General features: G+C 44.4%; 1 protein-coding gene across 1 annotated transcript; it reads left to right on the forward strand.

The window, feature by feature from the left end:
- Positions 1-243: 243 nt before the first annotated feature.
- Positions 244-19,464, forward strand: FAM47E (family with sequence similarity 47 member E). The gene is made up of 8 exons (XM_060279122.1): positions 244-440; positions 1,672-2,056; positions 3,308-3,462; positions 6,837-6,990; positions 9,931-10,107; positions 11,861-12,013; positions 12,760-12,837; positions 18,917-19,464. Exons 1-8 carry the CDS (start codon positions 244-246, stop codon positions 19,040-19,042), a joined length of 1,425 nt encoding a protein of 474 aa, XP_060135105.1. The 3' UTR covers positions 19,043-19,464.
- The last annotated feature ends 944 nt before the right edge of the window (positions 19,465-20,408 follow it).

Here is a 20,408-nt window from a genome sequence, read left to right on the forward strand (position 1 = left end):
TGCTCTGACTCTCTTTCCAGCTTGCTGCTTTACTTCTAGGTCCCTCTCTCTCTGAGTTGGAAGGGTGCCCCATACATTTGCCATCTCACACCGAGCGCCCTTTCCTTTCTCTTAATTGCCCATCACTCAGTTGGTCATCTCAAAACAGGAAGTTAGCCTGCTTTATATCTGCTGGATCGAGGGGTTAGAAGGATCTGGCATACAGCCAGTGCTACCCCTAAACATTTTGTGTTGCCCCGACTAATGGACCGACATGCCAGCTGTCTCTGCAGTAGCAGCGCAGACCGGAGCTCCGTCATTCTCCCTGCTCCTCCTCCTCCTCTTGCCAGGCTAGAGTCAGCTGGTGAGCACTTGTCTCTCCTCGCTCAAGCCAACTCTGCCATCGGCATCGCCAAGGGCCTTCCCGTCCTGGGAAGCGTTGGGGGAAGGAAGGGGACAAGGTGGAGGGGGAGCAGCCAAAATGAGAGTACCCCTAAACATTTTTTAAAGGAAAAAAAGCACTGCATAAAGCCTATTTCCTCCCCGACTATTTACTCACCAGAAATGTGACTTCACAAAGGAGTGTAACGACAGTGATTATTTTGTGAGTGTTTAAGGACAGCAAGAAACATGTTTTTGAGTATTTTCCTGTCCGGAAGGAGTGAAGACAAATTGAACTATCTTATGTCAATACCTCTTTCCACAATGCAGCTCTGATGTCACAAAGTGGGACTCTCATATCCCTGGTTTAACCATGTCAATGAAACTCATAACCTTATGGGTACTAGAGGAACCATGTGAGCTCTGAGATTTTTGTGCTTCGTTGAGCAGCAAACGGGGTTCGGAGCCTGAAGAATTGTGATGCTCCTGAACCTTGTATTTTTGTATTGTTCACATTGGTGGTCTGAACAGAAATTGCAAAAGGGGTTAACTTTTAACTGTTTCTCTTTAAGGGGGCTGGTTTCAGTAAAGAGGAAACAACTTGTGCTTTAACTTAACCAACCATGTATTTGTTAACCTGTTTCTTAATTTCTTTTTATTTTAGCAGGAAAATGTTTAGCCTTAAAAAAAAACAAGACCAGGATAGGGAGACCTAATATTTGTTCAGAAAAGGGTTGATGCCTTTTGTTACTAGATTACTGGCCTATCCAGTAATAATGGCAGCTAATGACTAGGTAAAAGTTGAATATTTCTCTGAAATGTTCTGAGTAGGGTGATTCATTAGTTTGCCGGTATATGACTGAATTCCACCTAGAATTCTGAGCAGAACACAAAATAACTGTGGTGGAATGGCTCAGGTGAATACTGTGGGGAAACCCATAGAATCAAAGAATCATAGAATTGTACAGTTGGAACCCAATGCAATGCAATGCAATGCTGCCCACAGCCATCCCTAGATGGGCTCGAACCACCAACCTTCTGGTTATCAGCCAGACCCAATGACCCACTATGCCACTTGAGAGTCTCCAGTTGATTTCTAGCACAGTCTGGGGCAGGCATCCCCAAACTGCGGCCCTCCAGATGTTTTGGCCTGCAACTCCTATGATCCCTAGCTAACAGGACCAGTGGTCAGGGATGATGGGAATTGTAGTCCAAAACATCTGGAGGGCCAAAGTCTGGGGATGCCTGGTCTGGGGTATCCAGGCTGGGACCGATTTGCTTCAGGTGCTGACCATAATGCTTTGCTTTCAGGTATAAGCAGAGATTGGCTACCAAGTGCTTTCAAGAGCGCGTCACTAACAAAGAGAAGTTTTCCGATGCCCTCAATGGCCAGCGATGGAGGTTTTTGAAAAGTGGCCTGGATGACTTCCGAAATGGCTACCCTCCCCCTTCTGATAACATCATCATCCGAGGCAAAAAGGGGCCCGTGCCAGTAATTCTAGAGTACAAAAAGCCAGGTCCTTCGCAGCTCGTGCCGTATACAGACACAGGACTGCAGACCAGAAGCGACATCGTTTTCTCCAAGCTCAGTGCTTCTCAGAGAGCCAAGAAGGAGTACATTGCACAGACTGAGCAATGCCTGGCCCAACATCCACTTGCCCTTTATCCTCATCTGGAGGAAAGTTTGCCCCCAGAGGTAAAATAATAATAATAATCGACAAGTTTCCACCAATACACATTCAATCACAAGGGGGAGATTCAGGTTCCTTGACTCTTAATTTCACATTTCCCATTCTCGCTTTTTGACCAAAGTATAGCCAAGGAAAGAGTGGGGGGAAATACTTTAACTCTTTGCGTTAAACCGCACCAAACATTTGCTTCAATCACTTTCTGGTATCAAAAAGACTGTGGGAAAGCTTACACAGAAACTCACGGTATTTTTTAAAATGGGTAGATGCATTAAAAGTTGATTTGCCTTTACAACATATGTATCTATTGAGGGAAATAATGTACTCCGGAACTTGAAGGAATGTCTGTTTCTATACCAATGTACCCATATATTCAGGTAATTTCAGAGGCTTTCCTCCAGGTACTCTTGGCATCAGTAACAAGAGTAGTGGCAATCAGAGACGGAGTATTTTTGGCCGTTGCAAACCCTTTTTGTGGAATTCCCTCCTCCAAGAGGCCTGCCAGGCACCAACACTGTTACCTATCGAGGGCCAGGCTAATATGTTTTTATTCCCCCAGGCTCTTTAATGTATTTCAGTTTGCTTTTTAAACATATTTTATTATTGTATTTTATCTTACTTTTATAAGGCACCCTAGAAATGCCACTGAAGAGCAAGTTAGAAATCTTTTAAGCAAACAAATTAATGGTTGGGAGAGGGCTGTAAAGCTATACAAGAGCTATAGGGAGGCAGGGTGCGAATTGATTTTGTTTGCATTTAAAAATGAGCCTACCTAATTGGCACATTCTGAAGCAATTTGCTAAATGAAACACAGCCTTCTTCAGAAAATTGTTCAGATTTTGCAGTAACATGTATATAGCAGTATATTGTGTTCATAAGAAGGCATGTGTAGGAGAAAACATACAAATATGCATTATATTAGGGTGCATTATGTTAGGGAACATTACATCCAAGCATATACGCTATTAGAAAGTCGCACTAAAATCCTGTTATACTTTTAAAAAACAAAAAGGAAACTGATGTGGAAATGTGGCTAAGTGAATTCAAACTTTGGAGAATGAGAAACTGAGAGAAATCGAAATTGACAGATTTGTGCATCCCTAGCAAGGACCAAGACTCAACCCCCAACTGTTCAAAATCATATCCCTGAAGCTGTGAGATTAAATATACACATGATATGTATATGTAATTGCAAGGCCAAGTCTGGGGTTCTGCAGCAACATTTCCGAGGCCTCACCTTCCCTTTGCTTTACCCACAGATTTTCCAGGATGTCGTGAAACTCTTAGACCCTGAAATGCATCTGGCCAGAGGCTCACCTGACTATAGCAAAACGGAAGTGAATCCCCCTACGGTTCAGTATCGGCTGCAGCAGTATGACAAAAAGTCAGAGACAGACTTCAGCCAAGTAACCCCGTGAGTATTGCAGGAGGTGAAATGGGTAATGCGAAAGAATACTCCCCTAAACTGATCTCCTGTTAACTCTGGGGCGACTTTGAAGCTTCTGCTCCTTTGAAATGGACTGTGGTGTGACCAGGGCCATACAGTGAGGGGGGGGAAGTATTTGATCCCCTGCTAAATTTGCCCATTTGCCCTCTGACGAAGAAATGTCCAGTCCATAATTTTAATGGTAGGTTGTAGCTGTGAGAGGCAGAATAACAACAGGGAAAACCCCAGAAACCCAGAAGACAAAAGTCAGAGATCGTTGTGCATTATTGTATAATGAGTGAAAGAAGTATTTGATCCCCTATCAACCAGCCAGATGTCATGCTACCAGGTATATTCAGTGTATGTAACGAGCTGAGATTAGAGGCACCTGCTGTAAGGGAGAGGTTTTTACCTGTAACCCCAGCTCGTTACAGTACCTGTACAAAAGACACCTGTTGACAGAAGCAATCAATCCAGCAGATTCCAAAGTAGCCACCATGACCAAGAAGCTGTTCAAGGATGCCAGGGACAAGATTGTAGATCTGCACAAGGCTGGACTGGGCTACAAGACTATTGCCATTATAATGCACATCAATCTCTGACTTTTGTCTTCTGGGTTTCTGGGTCCCCCCCCCCTGTTGTTATTCTGTCTCTCACAGCTACATTGAAATTATGGACTGGTCATTTCTTTGTCAGAGGGCAAACAGGCAAATTTAGCAGGGAATCATATACTCCCCCCCCCCTCATTGTACCTAGGGGTTGGCTAGGGTGGCCCTCACCAAGGGCACAACCATGGGCATAGCCAGGATTTATTTTAGGAGGGGGCAGGCTTTATGTTAGGGGGCAGATCTGAGTTATCTGTGATGCAATCAGTTAAGTTTTTTTTATTATTTAATTCATGGGGAGGAAGCTGCCCCCCTGCCTACGCTCATAGGCACAGGCCCAGTGGGCATGGAAATCACAGCTTTCCACTCTGGTTCAGGGTGGCCAAGAGGCCGTCTGCCTGTCTGCACACTCAGACAGATGGACTAATAAAAGAGGAGGAGAGGCTGGACAGAGCGGACCCATGGAGGAAAGAGGAAATCACTGGCAGTGTGAGAAAGATGGCAAAAAGCAAACTTTGTGTTTCTGGTGCATGGTCTTTCCCAGCTTTAGAGGCACTGCCAAGCACACAAGGGAGCCTAGGTATGCCTCTGGGTGTGATGAAATTGTTGTTGTTGTTTAGTCGTGTCCGACTCTTCGTGACTCCCATGGACCATAGCACGCCAGGCACTCCTGTCTTCCACTGCCTCCTGCAGTTTGGTCAAACTCATGTTCGTAGCTTCGAGAACACTGTCCAACCATCTCGTCCTCTGTCGTCCCCTTCTCCTAGTGCCCTCAATCTTTCCCAACATCAGGGTCTTTCCCAGGGAGTCTTCTCTTCTCATGAGGTGGCCAAAGTATTGGAGCCTCAGCTTCAGGATCTGTCCTTCCTGTGAGCACTCAGGGCTGATTTCCTTCAGAATGGATAGGTTTTATCTTCTTGCAGTCCATGGGACTCCCAAGAGTCTCCTCCAGCACCATAATTCAAAAGCATCAATTCTTCAGCGATTAGCCTTCTTTATGGTCCAGCTCTCACTTCCATACACCACTACTGGGAAAACCATAGCTTTAACTATATGGACCTTTGTCGGCAAGGTGATGTCTCTGCTTTTTAAGATGATGTCTAGGTTTGTCATTGCTTTTCTCCCGAGAAGCAGGCATCTTTTAATTTCGTGACTGCTGTCACCATCTGCAGTAATCAAGGAGATGAAATACAGAAGTGCATTCGCTTAGAGGTTAACCATTAGAAACAGCTTTATGTCTGTTGGGTTTTCTGCGTGATTAGTCAAGTGTGCCTCAAAACATTCGATTCTGTATGATGCTTCTATGTCTCACTTTAAATGATGACAACGATGATGCAATCTCTCATCTTCTCATAAGGAGCAGAGGAAGGAGATATGGCTTAACAGGGCAGTCTTGTAGCTGAGGGATATGTCAGCTTGCTCCAACCCACCCTACTTAGCCCAGGCTACAAAACAAGCTGCCAAATTCCTGGAAGCTACATATCAAGAATGCTTGTGGTGTTGTCAGCAAAGGTGTTATTCTCCTGGACAGCGACTACCTTCATCCATTCTGGGATCTGGCAATGGTAGCTGGGATTGTCAAGATGCTAAGCGCCTATCCCAGTTTTTGAATCTGCCTTGCAAACCCACATGGAAAGCACAGAGTTTGGTTATTTCCCTGTAATCGGAGAGAGATGCAACAGAGAGATAAACAGAGCAGAGCTTATTTTGACGCCCGTATTTATTTACTCCTTTTGACCTTTATTGGCCACTCATTAAGAGCAGCCTCTGGGAACTTGACACGACCCGTAGAAACTGATCCTATCTCTAAGCAGGCAATGTTGCAAGAGTTTCCCTTCTCTAAAGCTACTGCAAAGGCACAATAAATCTCTAAAAAATCTGCCACTTCTCATTTCGCTCTTCTTGCCTTTCCCCTGACTCTGTGATTCTGATGACTTCTCGCCAACATCTTTCTTTACCATACAGCACTCATAGCATTTCCACATAAGGAAATAAGATAACCCAAATGACTCTGATGACTAATGTGGGAACAAGGTAATTGGCATCCCACGGTCAGGGCCAGATTTAGGTTTGATGAGACCCTAAGTATGTTCAGCTGTCCTTTGTCAACAACAAATTGTTGCTGTTTTTGTGTTGAATATATGCTATATGGTAATTTATCGACCTAATAACTAATCTAAAGCCATTTGCACATAACAAAATATGTATATTTATCAAAGTAACACACCACAAAACACTGTTGCTGTATGTTGTTTTTATTTTATTTGTTTTTTATCTTATATTTTGGAAATATACATCGTTTTTTCCTTTAATTTTTTTTTGGGGGCCCCAAGAGAGTGGGGCCCTAAGCTATACCTTGTTTAGCTTATACGTAAATCTGGCACTGCCCATGGTAGCAGGCAGGACTCAAGCCAGATCATTTACAGTACCAGATCCTGCACAAGAAACTCTGGGAAAGTTTTGCAGGGATTTGTTCTGTGAGCCACCATTAGGGATATAAGAAGGCATAATTTTCCATTATGCTCAATATTCAACACTTGCAGCATTGTTTCTGTTTCGCTGCAGTTGTTCTTCCACCAAAAAGTTACATTATTCCCCTCACTATCCACTGTGGTGAAATCATGTAACATATGTAAATAAAGTTGTCATTATGTTATTCCTTCCCACTCAATTAGATGCAGTGTGGGGGAGGGAAATGTAATCGATTCCATGTGACAGAAACTTGATGATCACAATGTATTTTTCATTTCTCTTTAGGCCGTGGGCGCCTAAAAGCAAGAACCCTTATACATGGTTTAGTAAAAAAGAAGTGAGTGAGAGAGAAAAGGCAGCCCAAATAGCCTACGTTCCTCCCTTGGATGAGAATGTCAAGCGTGCAACGAAGGAGTTCGTTGAGTGGGTCAGCTCAATGGTAAGCTAAGAGAGGTGCAATGGCAGACTTCAGGGCAAAACCATCAAGGGTTCAGCTGATCCAGAGTGGGGGACTTCATGAAAGTCACAGAATCATAGAGTTGGAAAAGACCCTGAGGGTCATCTAGTCCAACCCCTTGCAATGCCGGAATCCTGGATACAGGACAAGCCAGACACACTGACCCATTGCAGAGCTAGCATTCCAAAGCCCCCTCATTCTGACTATTTTGACGACGCCTTATCCGGACACATCTTTGTTTTGGATTGCTCCTTTAGTCCATTGCTTACATGACACTTTACAAACATTTGAACATGACTCTCCTTTCGCCTCTCAATTGCCCCTTCCCTAGGCTAAACATACTCAACTATGAGCTCTTGAGTTTCCTGTAGAGATAGAGCAGGCACAGGCAAACTCGGCCCTCCAGATGTTTTGAGACTACAATTCCCATCATCCCTGACCACTGGTCCTAGGGACGATGGGAGCTGTAGTCCCCAAACATCTGGAGGGCCGAGTTTGCCTATGCCTGAAACAGAGCAACATTCTGAAGTGTGGTGGATGTGGTCTGATTCATATTTGCATTTGTTTTCAGGCTGAAAAATGTGTATTCAGACTACTTCCACAAAACACAGAATATTTGTAGAAAATGGCTATGTGAGGGATTTCCCCCCAGCATCCCACCTGATAGCTGTTTCTGTGTTCATCTTCCATAAATGTAAAGCCCTTTGACCAATCTCTGCGCAGTATTTAAAACTGAGCACAAAATAGGGCACCACCAGCTCACTAAGCATAATGAATATGTTTATTTTAGTGTCCTTGTTGTTGTTGTTGACATCCGTCTGTCTTGAGAGACAATGGAGTTCACCTCTGGGGATGAAGTCAAACCGCTGTGTTTCCAGAAGAGTGTTAATGTGTGATGGGTGCTTCTTACACATGCAATTTTTTGCAGCGTCCCCACAACATCTTTGGCATCAAAATGTCAGTCCATATTTTTCCTCGTTTAATTCAGATTTACTCTTTTGGCATAAAAATCCAGTAACCTTAATATTGGGTGTTAGAACCATTTGTTTGCAATATTAAGCCCCCATTTGGTTTCTGAAAGCACCCTTAGCTATTAATAATATGCTGAATAGAAGGAGAATTGTTCACTCTTTCGGAAATCAGAATACAAGAATACACAGTTAGGGAAACTTTGACACATTTCTTAATCTCTGTTGTGCTGTAGAGTAAAGAGCAAAAGGAAAGAGGAACTGAGAAACTTGTTAATTCAACATCAGTGAAATTCTCCAGTGCGATTCACGTGCATCATGACCTGGTCACTCTTGTGAGGTCCTAAAAATAGCAGCAGGATGTAGAGCTAGTGGTTTCAAGTCTGCACTTCAGCATTAGCGGGGGGAAAACTTACTGCATATAATAGAGCATTGTGTGGAGCCCCCCAAAATGATGTGGTTTTGGAACATCGGTTATCGTATAATTTGTATATTTTAAGGCAATGCAGATCCATAGTGTTCCTGCTACTCAGACACATGTGGGCCTTTGGGCCAGTATAATTTAGCTATTTTCCCACTTGTTTCTTTATTACAGCCGAGCACTTAGATGCGTAAACAATAGCTTACATAACATGAGCCATACAGTTCTGTCGTGTAGTTGTCTGTTTATTTGTTTATTTCACACATGTTCAAAAACTTTAATAAATACTTTAAAAAAAAAGTTAATAGGGGAAAGGATAGAACAAACGTTTTACTTTCAACCAGTTCTGGTATATAATTTAACAGGATCTGATGCTTCCTCCTCCAAATTAATAGAGATAACATTCTGGAACAGTCTCCCAGGGAGAGCTGAGCTTTGTGAAGGGTTATATTCTTATTTCTCTTCTGATGACTTGTTTGTTTGTGGTCTCTCCCCCTCTTTGCATGTGATTTTGAGTGCTCTCTGGAGCAACATAGTTTGGAGGCAGGAAGGTGGGCGACATAGTGTCATCTGATGAAATCTTCGGAGTGACTTCATGTTCAGGTCCCATTAGTCATCTCCTCTAGGGCAGATGACTAGTAGAATCAAGAAGTAAAGTCCCCCCCCCATATTACACCACTTCAGGCTGCATTTTGAATGTTGGGGCAGTGACATAGCATGGGGGGGGGAACAGGGGAGGTTGCCCTAGCACAAAATTGTTAAGGGTGCAAAATTTCAACACTCGCTGCTGCCTCAATACAGCTGTCCCACACTTCCATCACTGGGCACCATTGAAAATGGCTTCTCCATGTGAACCAGACTGGAACAATTCTTGGCTGCTGAAATAACCTGCTGTTGTTTGAGTGCATGTGTGAATGTAGTAAAGGTAAAGGGGCCCCTGACCATCAGGTCAGAGCCGTGTCCGACTCTGGGGTTGCGGCGCTCATCTCGCTCTATAGGCCGAGGGAGCCGGCGTTTGTCCACAGACAAACAGCTTCCGGGTCATGCGGCCAGCATGACAAAGCTGCTTCTGGCGAACCAGAGCAGCACACGGAAATGCCGTTTACCTTCCCGCCGGAGCGGTCCCTATTTATCTACTTGCACTTGATGTGCTTTCGAACTGCTAGGTGGACAGGAGCTGGGACCGAGCAATGGGAGCTCACCCCGTTGCAGGGAATCGAACCGCTGAACTTCTGATCAGCAAGCCCTAGACTCTGTGGTTTAACCCACAGCGTCACCTGGGTCCCTTATATGTGTGAATGTAGAGCACCCTAAAAGACTGCAGTCTTATGCCCACAATTAATCAGTGTGACCTAACAGTGGCGAAACAAAGCTCTAAAAGCTGTGACAATTAGAGCTGGTGATACAACTAGTTTTCCAGGCCCTTGCCCATCTGCTAAAATGTGCAGCTCACCACAATTATCTTCCTTAGAGAGTGTTTGCAATGACTGAAATGGCTGCCTTCTGAAAGTGTTCTTGGGCTTCTAATTCCAGGGAGTTGAAAAGTATAAAATTGATGAAGCCACCATCATGAAATTGTTTGACACGAGCTACGAATCAGAATCCAAGTCAGCCCCCATGAAAATTGTGCAGCTTTACAACGTCCCAGGAGAGCTGAAGGCATGCCAGGGGCGCCGTCCAGACTGGCAAACCATCAGGAGCTCTATGAAGGTAAATTGCAAGAAATTCCCAGTTTCAGTGGGCTGTGAGTTTGAGCAAGTGGGAAGGCAGTGGGATGGGTGGGAAAAGGAGTGTTTGCTTAACTCTTCCCCCTCGGGTCATTATTCCATTTTGCAAAGTGTGGTTGGCACAATGATGGTACACTGGTGGATTTATACTGGAGCTTCCACACATCATTGTGCAGTGTTATTCCTCAGTGTTACCATATTATTGCCATCTGGAGGGGCACTCTTGCACTACAGCACAACAAAAGTGGCACAAAAAAATAAACCAGAACATTTGTGTTACAAAAATAATTTCAACAGGAACTTACAGGATATGCAGTGTTTGGAAAAAAAGCAGTACGACTGCCCTGAAACCTTTGTAGATGCAAAACAGCATTGAAAGCCAGATTGCATATACAGTGGAACCTCAGTTTATGAACACCTCGGCTTACGAATTTTTGGTTTACGAACGCCGCGGACTCATCTGGAACGGATTAATCCACTTTCCATTACTTTCAATGGGAAAGTTTGCTTCAGTTTATGAACGCTTCAGTTTATGAACAGACTTCCGGAACCAATTACACCCATGCTTCGGGTTAAGTACGCTTCAGGTTGAGTACTCCGCGGACCCGTCTGGAACAGATTAATCCACTTTCCATTACTTTCAGTGGGAAAGTTCGCTTCAGTTTATGAACACTTGAGTTTATGAACAGACTTCCGGAACCAATTGTGTTCATAAACTGAGGTACCACTGTAACTGCCCTGATACTGTCATGATCACAAGCCATCATGAATGCACAAGCGAAATTCCAGGGTGATGAATTGTTTGGCATTTCTGCTACTCAGAACAGTGTTCTTTGATTGCCACTTGCTGGGAACTCTGTAGTACTGCATTCGCAGAGATCTGCAGGCTGGTGGCCATTCTCTTCATTAGATACCAGGAAAATGTCCACCCACTGGTGGGAATATGTATGGAAATTTGGCCCTTAAGATGGTCTGCAGTTTTCCCCTGCGTCCTTTCTTGATCCTTAACCTCCAAGCCTGTTGGGCACAAGAATGTTTGCTCCTTGGTTGCTTTTCTAGGCACACAAATAGGTCTGAGGCGAGGGCAAGGATTGGTGCAATCAAGGTTGCGGATATTACAAAAGTGCAGGTGGCTCCCTAATGTTGTGATATTTCCCCTGTGTAAAGGAACATTTGCGGACTGTTCTCTCCTTGGAGAAAAGGGACATATTTCTCCAAAACATTGTATTTCCCTCCCTCTTAGCTTTGCACCAGTATTTTCCCCATCCATACCAGCGAAGGTGGGTAGTGCTCGTTGGGGCTGGTAGAGTGGAAGGCAAGGAGGCAAACAGTAGGCGAAGCCAAGGTCAAGGACAGGCAGAGCCAGAGTCAACAAATTCTAGTTTTGTCCCATCTTCCTCTCTGCTGAGCTCTGCAAGGGCAGCACTAAGACTAAAGAGGAAGAAGTCAATAGGCAAGGCTATCCCACGGGCTGGTTGCAAGTTGGAAGGCAAGCAGGTGGGGGTTGCCTGAGGGCAGAATGATGACATTGGTGGGGCAACCCCTGCACTTGCCCTAATGGACCAGCCTCCGTTGCATGCCAGACCAACAAGACTGCATGAATGGTGAGTAATTTTTTATGCCATCATGGTGAGACGTAAGCACAAAATGAATATTTATGAAATGACATACATGGCAAAAAAACAAAACAAAGCCACAAACACCTAATACCGTGCCCTTGTTCTTTTGCCTATCAGACACCTCCTCTGCCAAAATGGGACAAGATTAAATATGGAGCCTGGTATCTTCCACCCAAGAAATGGAAAAAGAAAAAAGTCAGAGATGAGGAAGAAATCCCTGTATGTCTGCAATCCTTTATGGACTTAAGGAAGAAGAAGCCGCCCCAAAAGGTAATGAAAATGCCCATAAGTGTTCTATGCTGGGCAAGCTGGAAACTGTCTGCGGACAAATGTCGGCTCCCTCGGCCAGTAAAGCGAGATGAGTGCCACAACCCCAGAGTCATCTGTGACTGGACTTAATGGTCAGGGGTCCCTTTACCTTTACCTAGGTACCTGAGTTTTGAATAGACACATGCATTCAAGGAACTCCTTTTGTGTGTGACAAAAGGCAGTTACTGGTGGCCTTTGGGAAGCATGAAAAGTGCTAATTTGAATGCACCTGTGCCATTCACAACTGACATGAGGTGCCATGGATTTTGTCTTTGGGTATGTCAGGATTTCCCTATTTATAGAGGGAGGCAGAGTGGGTTGGAATTTCGCCACTCAGCACAGCTGCAGGGCTCTAGCTGATGTGTTGTCAAGTGATATGAAAGTTCAGTAAGTGGAATTTGATGCACGGCGGCTAAGATTTTCACTCATAGAAACAGTACTTTTTGATGTCGCAGTGAACAAGTATAAGTAAACAGTTCCAAAGTTTCTGAATGAGCAGCAGTTCAGAAACTGACACACAAAATAATATATGTGAATGGAGAATGCACCATAAAATTTGTTTACCTTATTTGTAAGAAAATTACCCAGGTGTGCCGGTGTGCCTCTGGTCCCTAGGGGCAATGATATTATAGGTAAACCTGAATATGTGAAAAATAGAGTCTGAACATTCCTTTCATGTGTGAAATTAGTAAAATCTATTTTTGCAGCTGGAGGAGGGAAGTGGGTTCCATGCAATCTACGCCTTTGAGCAATTTCTCGAAAGGAAAGGCTACAGGAAGCCTCAGGTGAGCAAATCCCATTGTCCGTGATACAACTAGAGATCATTACTGAAGCTGCTGCAGCTTTGTAGAGGCAGCATTTTTATGTGGCTACATCAAACCTTCCCAACCATGTGTGACCTGCCAAGCCTAACTTGACTTACTAGTGCTTGACAACCCTTTGCTTTTGCAGTCAATGCAGCAAAATCAGGCGTCATGCATGGCTGATGGATTGTATAGGTTTGGTCCAGAGCAGGTGTGGGGAACCTCAGGCCAAGGGGCAGATGTGGCCCTCCAGTCCTCTCTGTCTGGCCCTTGAGATTCTACCAAGGCCACACCCCTATCTAACCACACCCTCCTGAGGCCACACCCCTCACCTGCTATGCTTCACACGTTTGAGTATTTTTGCCTAGCTAGAACGTGCCCTTGTGACTGCTGCTTGTCTGGATGGAGGATAGAGGTGTGTGTGTGTGTAGAGTAGCCTATTGTATAAAGGTAAAATTTACATTAATTGCTCTGCCCCCCCCCTTTGCCTCTGGCCCTGGCCACCACTGGTATGTGGCCCCCAGAAGGCTGCCCAGAAGGGAATTAGCCAAATTGGTGGCTTTCACTTTATCACGTGGGAGTTCCATAGCTTAACTATCCACTGTGTGAAGAAATAAGATAATGATTTGAGATGGTATGGGAACTTGCAGCATTTACATAGCACAAGAGTGTTCAACGTGCTTGATATATATTTTCTCAGTGGTTTCCCCATTGACCTTGTAAGGGCAAGGCAGTTTTATTATCCCCTTAATGCTGACTGAGGTGTGCCAATGGCCATCAGATCAATTAATTAATGGTAGAGATTTGAACCAGGGACTTACTGGCTCTTCCTACGCATTACCTTTTGTTTCACTGCTGACCAAACACACTTTGCAGGTTTTCTGAAACAATATACAGTACAAACTATCGCCTAACATAATCCTCTCCCTATTTAAGAGCTGTCATTTATAAGACTATAACAATGTAAGAAAACCCCTACTGGAACAAGTCAAAGGCCCATCTACTCCAGCATCCTGTTCTCACGGAGGCCAACCAGATGCCCAGAGGAAGCTCGCAAGCAGAACCTGAGCGCAACAGTTCCAGTGTGTTTTAGGTGCTTTTGTGTTGTATCGGTTCACTCTTCCCCTGAGTTTTACTCAGAGTACACCCACTGAAATTAGAGGGCCTAACTTAGCTATCTTGATTAATTTATACTATTACTATAGTTACTATCACCCACTCTTCCCTCTAAGTTCCCAGGGCGGGTGACAGCTATTTAAAATGCAATACTGTATTAAAAATAATATTTAAAATTTTGCAGCTACAAACAAAAACACCATCAAAATAATACAAGTCCACACGACTACATACATTTAGATTCCCGGTGTTTATTCAGTGTGTGTACTCTGCATAATGCTCAGTTAAATATAACCCTTTGTGTTTGTTTCGGTGATTAAAAAAAAAAAAGACCAACCATGCATTTCTCAAAAGGATATTAACAGGACACCTGCTGGTATCTGAAGGCATGCAGAATTTGGCAGGGAATAAATTGGAGGGCTGTAATATGGAAACAAAGAGTAGCCTGCCCTACTTGTTACAATGCAGCCACATGTCCCATTAGACAGGAAGCTGCTTCTTTCTTGCAAAGCACCCTCAAAAAGATGTGATTTGCAGGAAAAGGGGCAGGAGGGGAGGCCATTTATCCGAGATGCTGCACACCCCCACCCCACCCCCCTGTGCCACTTCACCTTGCACTCTAGGCTGCAGTTTGCCCCCAAGCAAGGCCGTCAGGTTAGCTCACATGGCTAGAGCCTGCCTGGTGCTGCTGATAATGCCAAAATCGTGAGTTCAATCCCCGTACACGCCAGCTGCATATTCCTGCATTGCAGGGGGTTGGACTAGAGGAACCCTTGGGGTCCCTTCCAACTCTGTGATTCTAAGTGTGCACCTAATGTTGGTACAACGGCCACAAGCACATGCATTGTATGGGTATACTCATAAGGATCAATGAACGGCAACAGTATTCTGCTAAATGTATGTGCGGCGACAAATGTGGGTATGTTGCAACATAATGTGTGAAATGGCCTTAGTGTATACAGTAGTGGAGGGTGGAAACAATTTTGCACGGCTGATCCAAAGAACAACAGGAACTTATCACAGTTCGATTTGGGGACAGCCACTACCTTGGTCAAGCCTATGGATGACCTCTGGCAGGGGATAGATAGCAAAAGCAACATCCCTCCTGGTTTTCCTGGCTCTCTCACCAGCCTTTGATAACACTGATCACACACACACAGTGGGCTGGCATAAGACTCAATCTTCTTGGTAGTGGCACCCGCGTTGGGGTAATTCCTTGATGAAGACAGTTCAGCTATCATGCTTTGTTGGCTTTTAGAAGCAAGGTGGTCCAAGACTGTTTCTCTGAATCGGGATTTTTAAGATGGAGAATGCCTGTATATATTTTATGACACTCTTGTAGAGTAATTTTTTTTTTTACTGTATCGTATTTCATTGTAAACTGCCCATGTTGCTCACTATTAAGCAATAAAACAAGAAAACAATAAAAGTTAAGAATTCATGGCGAGAATAAGAAATATTGCAACAATTAAGAACCATTAACACATTAAAAACACCAACTATCAGTTGCAAATTGAGTTCAGATTAGAAGTATTCAAGAGGTAGCAACCCTGGGTTAAATTTTTGGTTAGAGCTGGGTTTAGCCAACATTTTAGTAGATTGGATCTCCTGATATCTTTTTCTTTGCACTGAAAGCTGTGTATGTGGGGGATGGGGGCAAGTGGGCTGTGGCTGCAGCAGCGAGGGCAGAGGAACTTCAACCTTGGTATTTTAAAATACCTGACCTTTTTATTACCTGCCATGCTGTTTCTGGTTTTAATTATTTTAATTAATTACTTGTGGATTATTGTCTTTTAAATGTTGTTTACACCTAACGCTACTATGTTAAGAGGAAAGGTGGAATATAAATTAGCCATTAAGGGGGGGGGAACCTTCCCCTATCCCTTGCAATACCATTTTTTCTCATGGGAATTGCACCCATTAAGCTGCTTTTACATGGGGTGTTTGTGGAGAGTTTCCTATCTTTTTTCACCTAATTTGGGAAAATCCATGGGGTGTCAGGTTAACTGCCATCCCTGCTGGATTGTAGTGTAACCCAGTGTTTCCCAACCAGTGTGCCTCCAGATGTTTTGGGACTACAACTCCCATCATTCCTGACCACTGGTTTTGCTAACTAGGGATGATGTAGTCCCAAAACATCTGGAGGCACACTGGTTGGGAAACACTGGTGTAACCGACTTACTTTGCCAGCCTTCCCCAGCTTTGTGCCCTCCAGCTGTTTTGGACACATGCTGACTAGGGCTGATGGGAGTTGTAGTCCAAAACACCAGGTTGGGGAAGGCTGCACTATGCTATGCCAGCCGTCATTCTGCTTGTTATGCAGCTCCCAAAGTCACAAAATGCCTGTTTATAAAGGAGTGGAAGCCCTAAGCAGAATAAATTACATTCTCAATCATTTTTGCAAAGCAGACAAAAAACCAACACAAAGAAGAACAAGAAGTCCCTGTGGGCCCCGAAGGCACAATGGGTTGATTTGACACACACACTGCCCTGCCCCTGGCTGTTCCTGAAGACAACATCCCACCCGTCTGCCTCTGCAGCAACAATTGTGCTGCTCCCATAAAGTTAAGGACCCACCAACTGGAATAATTACTCACAATGTTGTGGTAGTGCTTCGTGGCAGGTGGGGGGAAGGCAGGCGAGCAACTTTCCTCTTGGAGATGACACCTGCACACAACACAACAAAGCCCCTTAGTTATTTATCCTTGGAAGACTGTGCCCAGGGCCAATCTGAGGACAAAGAGTGGACAAGGAGGGCTGCGGCCCCTCCTCTGTGGCCAGTTTTGCAGGGCTGCCAAAGTGAGTGGCTTGCAAAACTGGGCTGCAAAATCTAGCAGTGTAAGAGGGCCTCCTGCTCTCGGGCCTCACTAGCAATGTCCATGAGCTGCCTCTCGGTAATGTCCTGGCAGCCGCCCCCCTGCTCAAGGTGAGCTGAGGCACTTTCCTCAGTGGCAGATCTAATTTCTGAGGTGAATGCCACCTCTGCACCTGGCTACCACTCCCACCTCCTCCTCATCCCCACCCATGGGGGGCACTGCAGAGGAAGAGGTGGTGACATTTTCTGTTTTGCCTGAAACAACTAAACATCCTGGGCCAGCCCTGAGCAGAGGGGCAGTCTTGGTAGTTCCTCTGCCCCCAGAGGGAAAACATGGCTCAGGAGAGGGCATTCTCCGTGGCAGCTCCTAAGCTGTGGAACTCCGTCTTTGTCTGGCACCTTGATTATACAGCTTCCAGAGAATGCTGAAGTCTCACCTCTTTATCCTGGCTGTTTACACCTGAAGTGTATATTTTTAGCACCCGCCTTATTTTGTGATTTTAAGATTTAATACTGTGCTTTAATGTTGTAAGTAGCAATGGAACCTTAGGGTGAAGGGCAATCAATCAATCAATCAATCAATCAATCAATCAATAATAAAGACTCAGCTCAACTTAGTACCCACTTCAGCTAAGCCTCAAGGCAAGCACCTAACCTGTCCACCCCACAATATTCTGGTTGTGCCAGAATGTGGGCAGTGATGTGCCTTTCAACATGTATCTCCCTAAAAGAGATAGTTGGCTGCTGCATTTAGATGCTCGTTCAGGTGTTCATTTCTGCCTAACACTCCCTAATCCTGCAAGTGATTCTCTACAGCAGCTTTCTTATGCAGATAAGGTTTCGGGTCTGGTTTCTACATTTTTGGTGTGGATGCTCCACTTCACTTCAGTATGGTAGATATGGTATATGGGTATCTTACCATTAGAAACTAAGGTGGTATGTGATACCAAAAACATCCCCGTTCCTTTCCAAACCTCTCCCCTGTGACCATATTAATGCACATTTATATGTGATAGGGCAAAGCTGTTCGCAAAGCCAAATGCTTTGGCGATCTAACAGGGAAAACTAAGACAAAGAAGACTGGAGAAAAGGACTTGAACAGATCTTCATCCGAGAACCTGAAGGAGCTGCATGAAGCTAAACTAGAGGAGTTCAAGAAAAGTGTTTGCTTTCCTCCCATTTATTTGAAAAGGAAACCTTTCCTCCGTTCCCCCCGACCTGGTATCTACTTGTAACATGAATAAATAATGTTTTAGATCATTCTTGGAAATGTGTGGTATATCCACATACGTTCCCCCCCCTATTGATCCTGTCTCTTTGCACTACTTTCGTTTTTGAGCCTGTTTTTTATACATTCAGCAAAATCAAGTCATAAAGCACATCTTGCACTGTTTGAGGCTGTCACAACTTTTGAATACTCCATGTGAAGGGAGAGAGAGAGAATCTGTAGCGAAGTGGCACGGAAGGGGAAAGGTTTATACCTAACTTGGAACTTAGAGGGGGCTGTTCTCATAGAACCCAGTTAGAAAAATCAGAAATAAGTACCGGTAGTTGTTTGAGAGGAGAAGCATGCTGTGCCCTGATTAAGTCTCCTCATTCCTGACTTTCCACTCAAGTTTATTGTTGCCTCTGAGGTTCTCTAACTGGGCTCCACATGCACAGGGCAGTGGCTGCAAGCTGATCTCCAGCATAAGAGCTACAACGACTCTGAAAAGCACAAGATGTTAAAGAAAACTTCCTAAGTCCCTAAACCAGGCTGGTGCCGTCGAGATGTTTTGGATTAGGACTCACATCAGCTTCAGGTGAAGCTGGCAAAAGTTGTAGTCCGAAACTTGTTGCAGGCACTGGGTTGGCCAAGGCTGCCCTAGACCAACAGAATACTAACTGGACCACACTGGCTTACCCATCCAACCACACACACCGTGAAAGCTGTCTCAGTTGGTTACCAATTTTACTTTAACACAGCAAGTTTGTTCCTTACATTGATGCAACAACTGACGTAGTCATCAGACAATGGCTAATATGCCACAGAAAATACAATTGAGTTGTGATTTACCATGAAAAAGTCACAGTCCCCTATGTAGCTTATTGCCATGGCAACGTGATAATTCTTGTGTTTGTCTGCTTCAGTTCCTTCTGCAGATGTTGGCTGCAATTAATTCTTCCAAGCTATTAGAGGAGGATGACCCTTCCTCAAGAAGATTATCTATGAAGACCATTGAAGAAATGAGATTGCATTCCTCCTCAGTCTTCTAAGTATCCATCCTGGTCAGTGAGTGCCTGTTTTTCCTTACGAAAAACCAAGGCAAAAAGTTACTTGTAAAAAGATCGGCCAAGTTGTCTTAGATTTCTCGCTTCCCTTCATCAGAAACTGCAGAGACAAGCATGATTTGTTACACACATAGATAAATTAACTAAGGAAATGGGTGAGGCCATAAAATTAAAATAAAGATTGGCCACTAAAATGTCTTAATATTACAGGGGTAGCGGAGAGAATTATTCAGAGATTATATATTAGGAGAAACTTAGTACATGTATTATGAGTGTAACTGTTGTTTAACACAGTAATTTACATCCTGCATTTTAAACACTGGCTGTATCTAATAATAAAAAAGCTTTGTCTCTGAGCTTGACCAACATTACTACCTGATTTTGTTCTTCAATGTAGTGTGAATATTATTATTATTATTATTATTATTATTATTATTATTATTATTGGGACAGAAAGCGTATGTTCTGTCCCAACTTCAACCCAGGAAGCTGCAGGATCAGCCAATTAGTTGCAGCACCCTAAAGAACTCTGAATAAGCAGCTTGCTCCCCAAAAGGATAGCTTTGATCCTCTAATTCTGGGGCCAGATCATTCCTGCTAGGCTCCATCCCTTCCCTGAGAAGTCGAGGACCTTAAAGGGACTGTCCTCTGGCTTGGATCCTAGCAGCAGTGGCTGGTGCCTATTGAGACTGATAGGATGGGAGGCAGGGAGACCAAGGCTGTGCTCACACTCCTGTTTACTGCACACTCACTGTGTTTCCAGGTCTGTGTTTCTAATCTATGTTCACATGACATTATCCAAAAGGCATACCGGTATGTATCCTGCACGTCGTTATGAGATACTACTGTTTGATGTGTTGTTTGCTCAACAAGTTTCACATCAACTGGAGTCCTTTGAATGTTCCAAAGTTGTCCTGACCCCACCTGGTATGTACACAAACAGAACCAAATTGAAGCAATGCTGGTGAGAATAAACACCTAGAGGGGGAAAGAGCTGTGAAATACACAGGGTTGGGGGGGGGGACTTCACCACTCTCTAATGTAAACACACGCCAGCAGTAGGTGGAGCCACAGATAGTGACAGCAATGAGCCAAATAATTCTGCTATTGTTCCCATCCTCCTTCCCGAGTTCTGCAAGGGCAACATTAACACTAAGGGGAGGAGGAGGACAGGCAGTGCCACCCCCAGCTCCGGCAGCTGGGGGATGGCTGAGAGCAGATCAACGCTGGCGAGACAGTGCCCCATTTGCCATAATGAAGCAGCGCCCTCCACTGGATCTTGGCATTCGTCCTCCTCCTCCGGGTTAATTCTGTAATAGTCCAGCTGGTTGGTTATATGTTCTTGTCAGGG

This window comes from Zootoca vivipara, chromosome 9 (assembly GCF_963506605.1).
Source record: "Zootoca vivipara chromosome 9, rZooViv1.1, whole genome shotgun sequence".
In the NCBI taxonomy this organism is placed as follows: Eukaryota; Metazoa; Chordata; class Lepidosauria; order Squamata; family Lacertidae; genus Zootoca; species Zootoca vivipara.

Bases quoted from the DNA above. Each gene is read 5' to 3' on its own strand.
- FAM47E (XM_060279122.1), top strand. From the start codon at position 244: ATGGACCGACATGCCAGCTGTCTCTGCAGTAGCAGCGCAGACCGGAGC. The intron at 2,057-3,307 runs GTAAAATAATAA...CTTTACCCACAG, and splicing joins AGGAAAGTTTGCCCCCAGAG to ATTTTCCAGGATGTCGTGAA. The intron at 12,838-18,916 runs GTGAGCAAATCC...TGTCTGCTTCAG, and splicing joins AAGGCTACAGGAAGCCTCAG to TTCCTTCTGCAGATGTTGGC.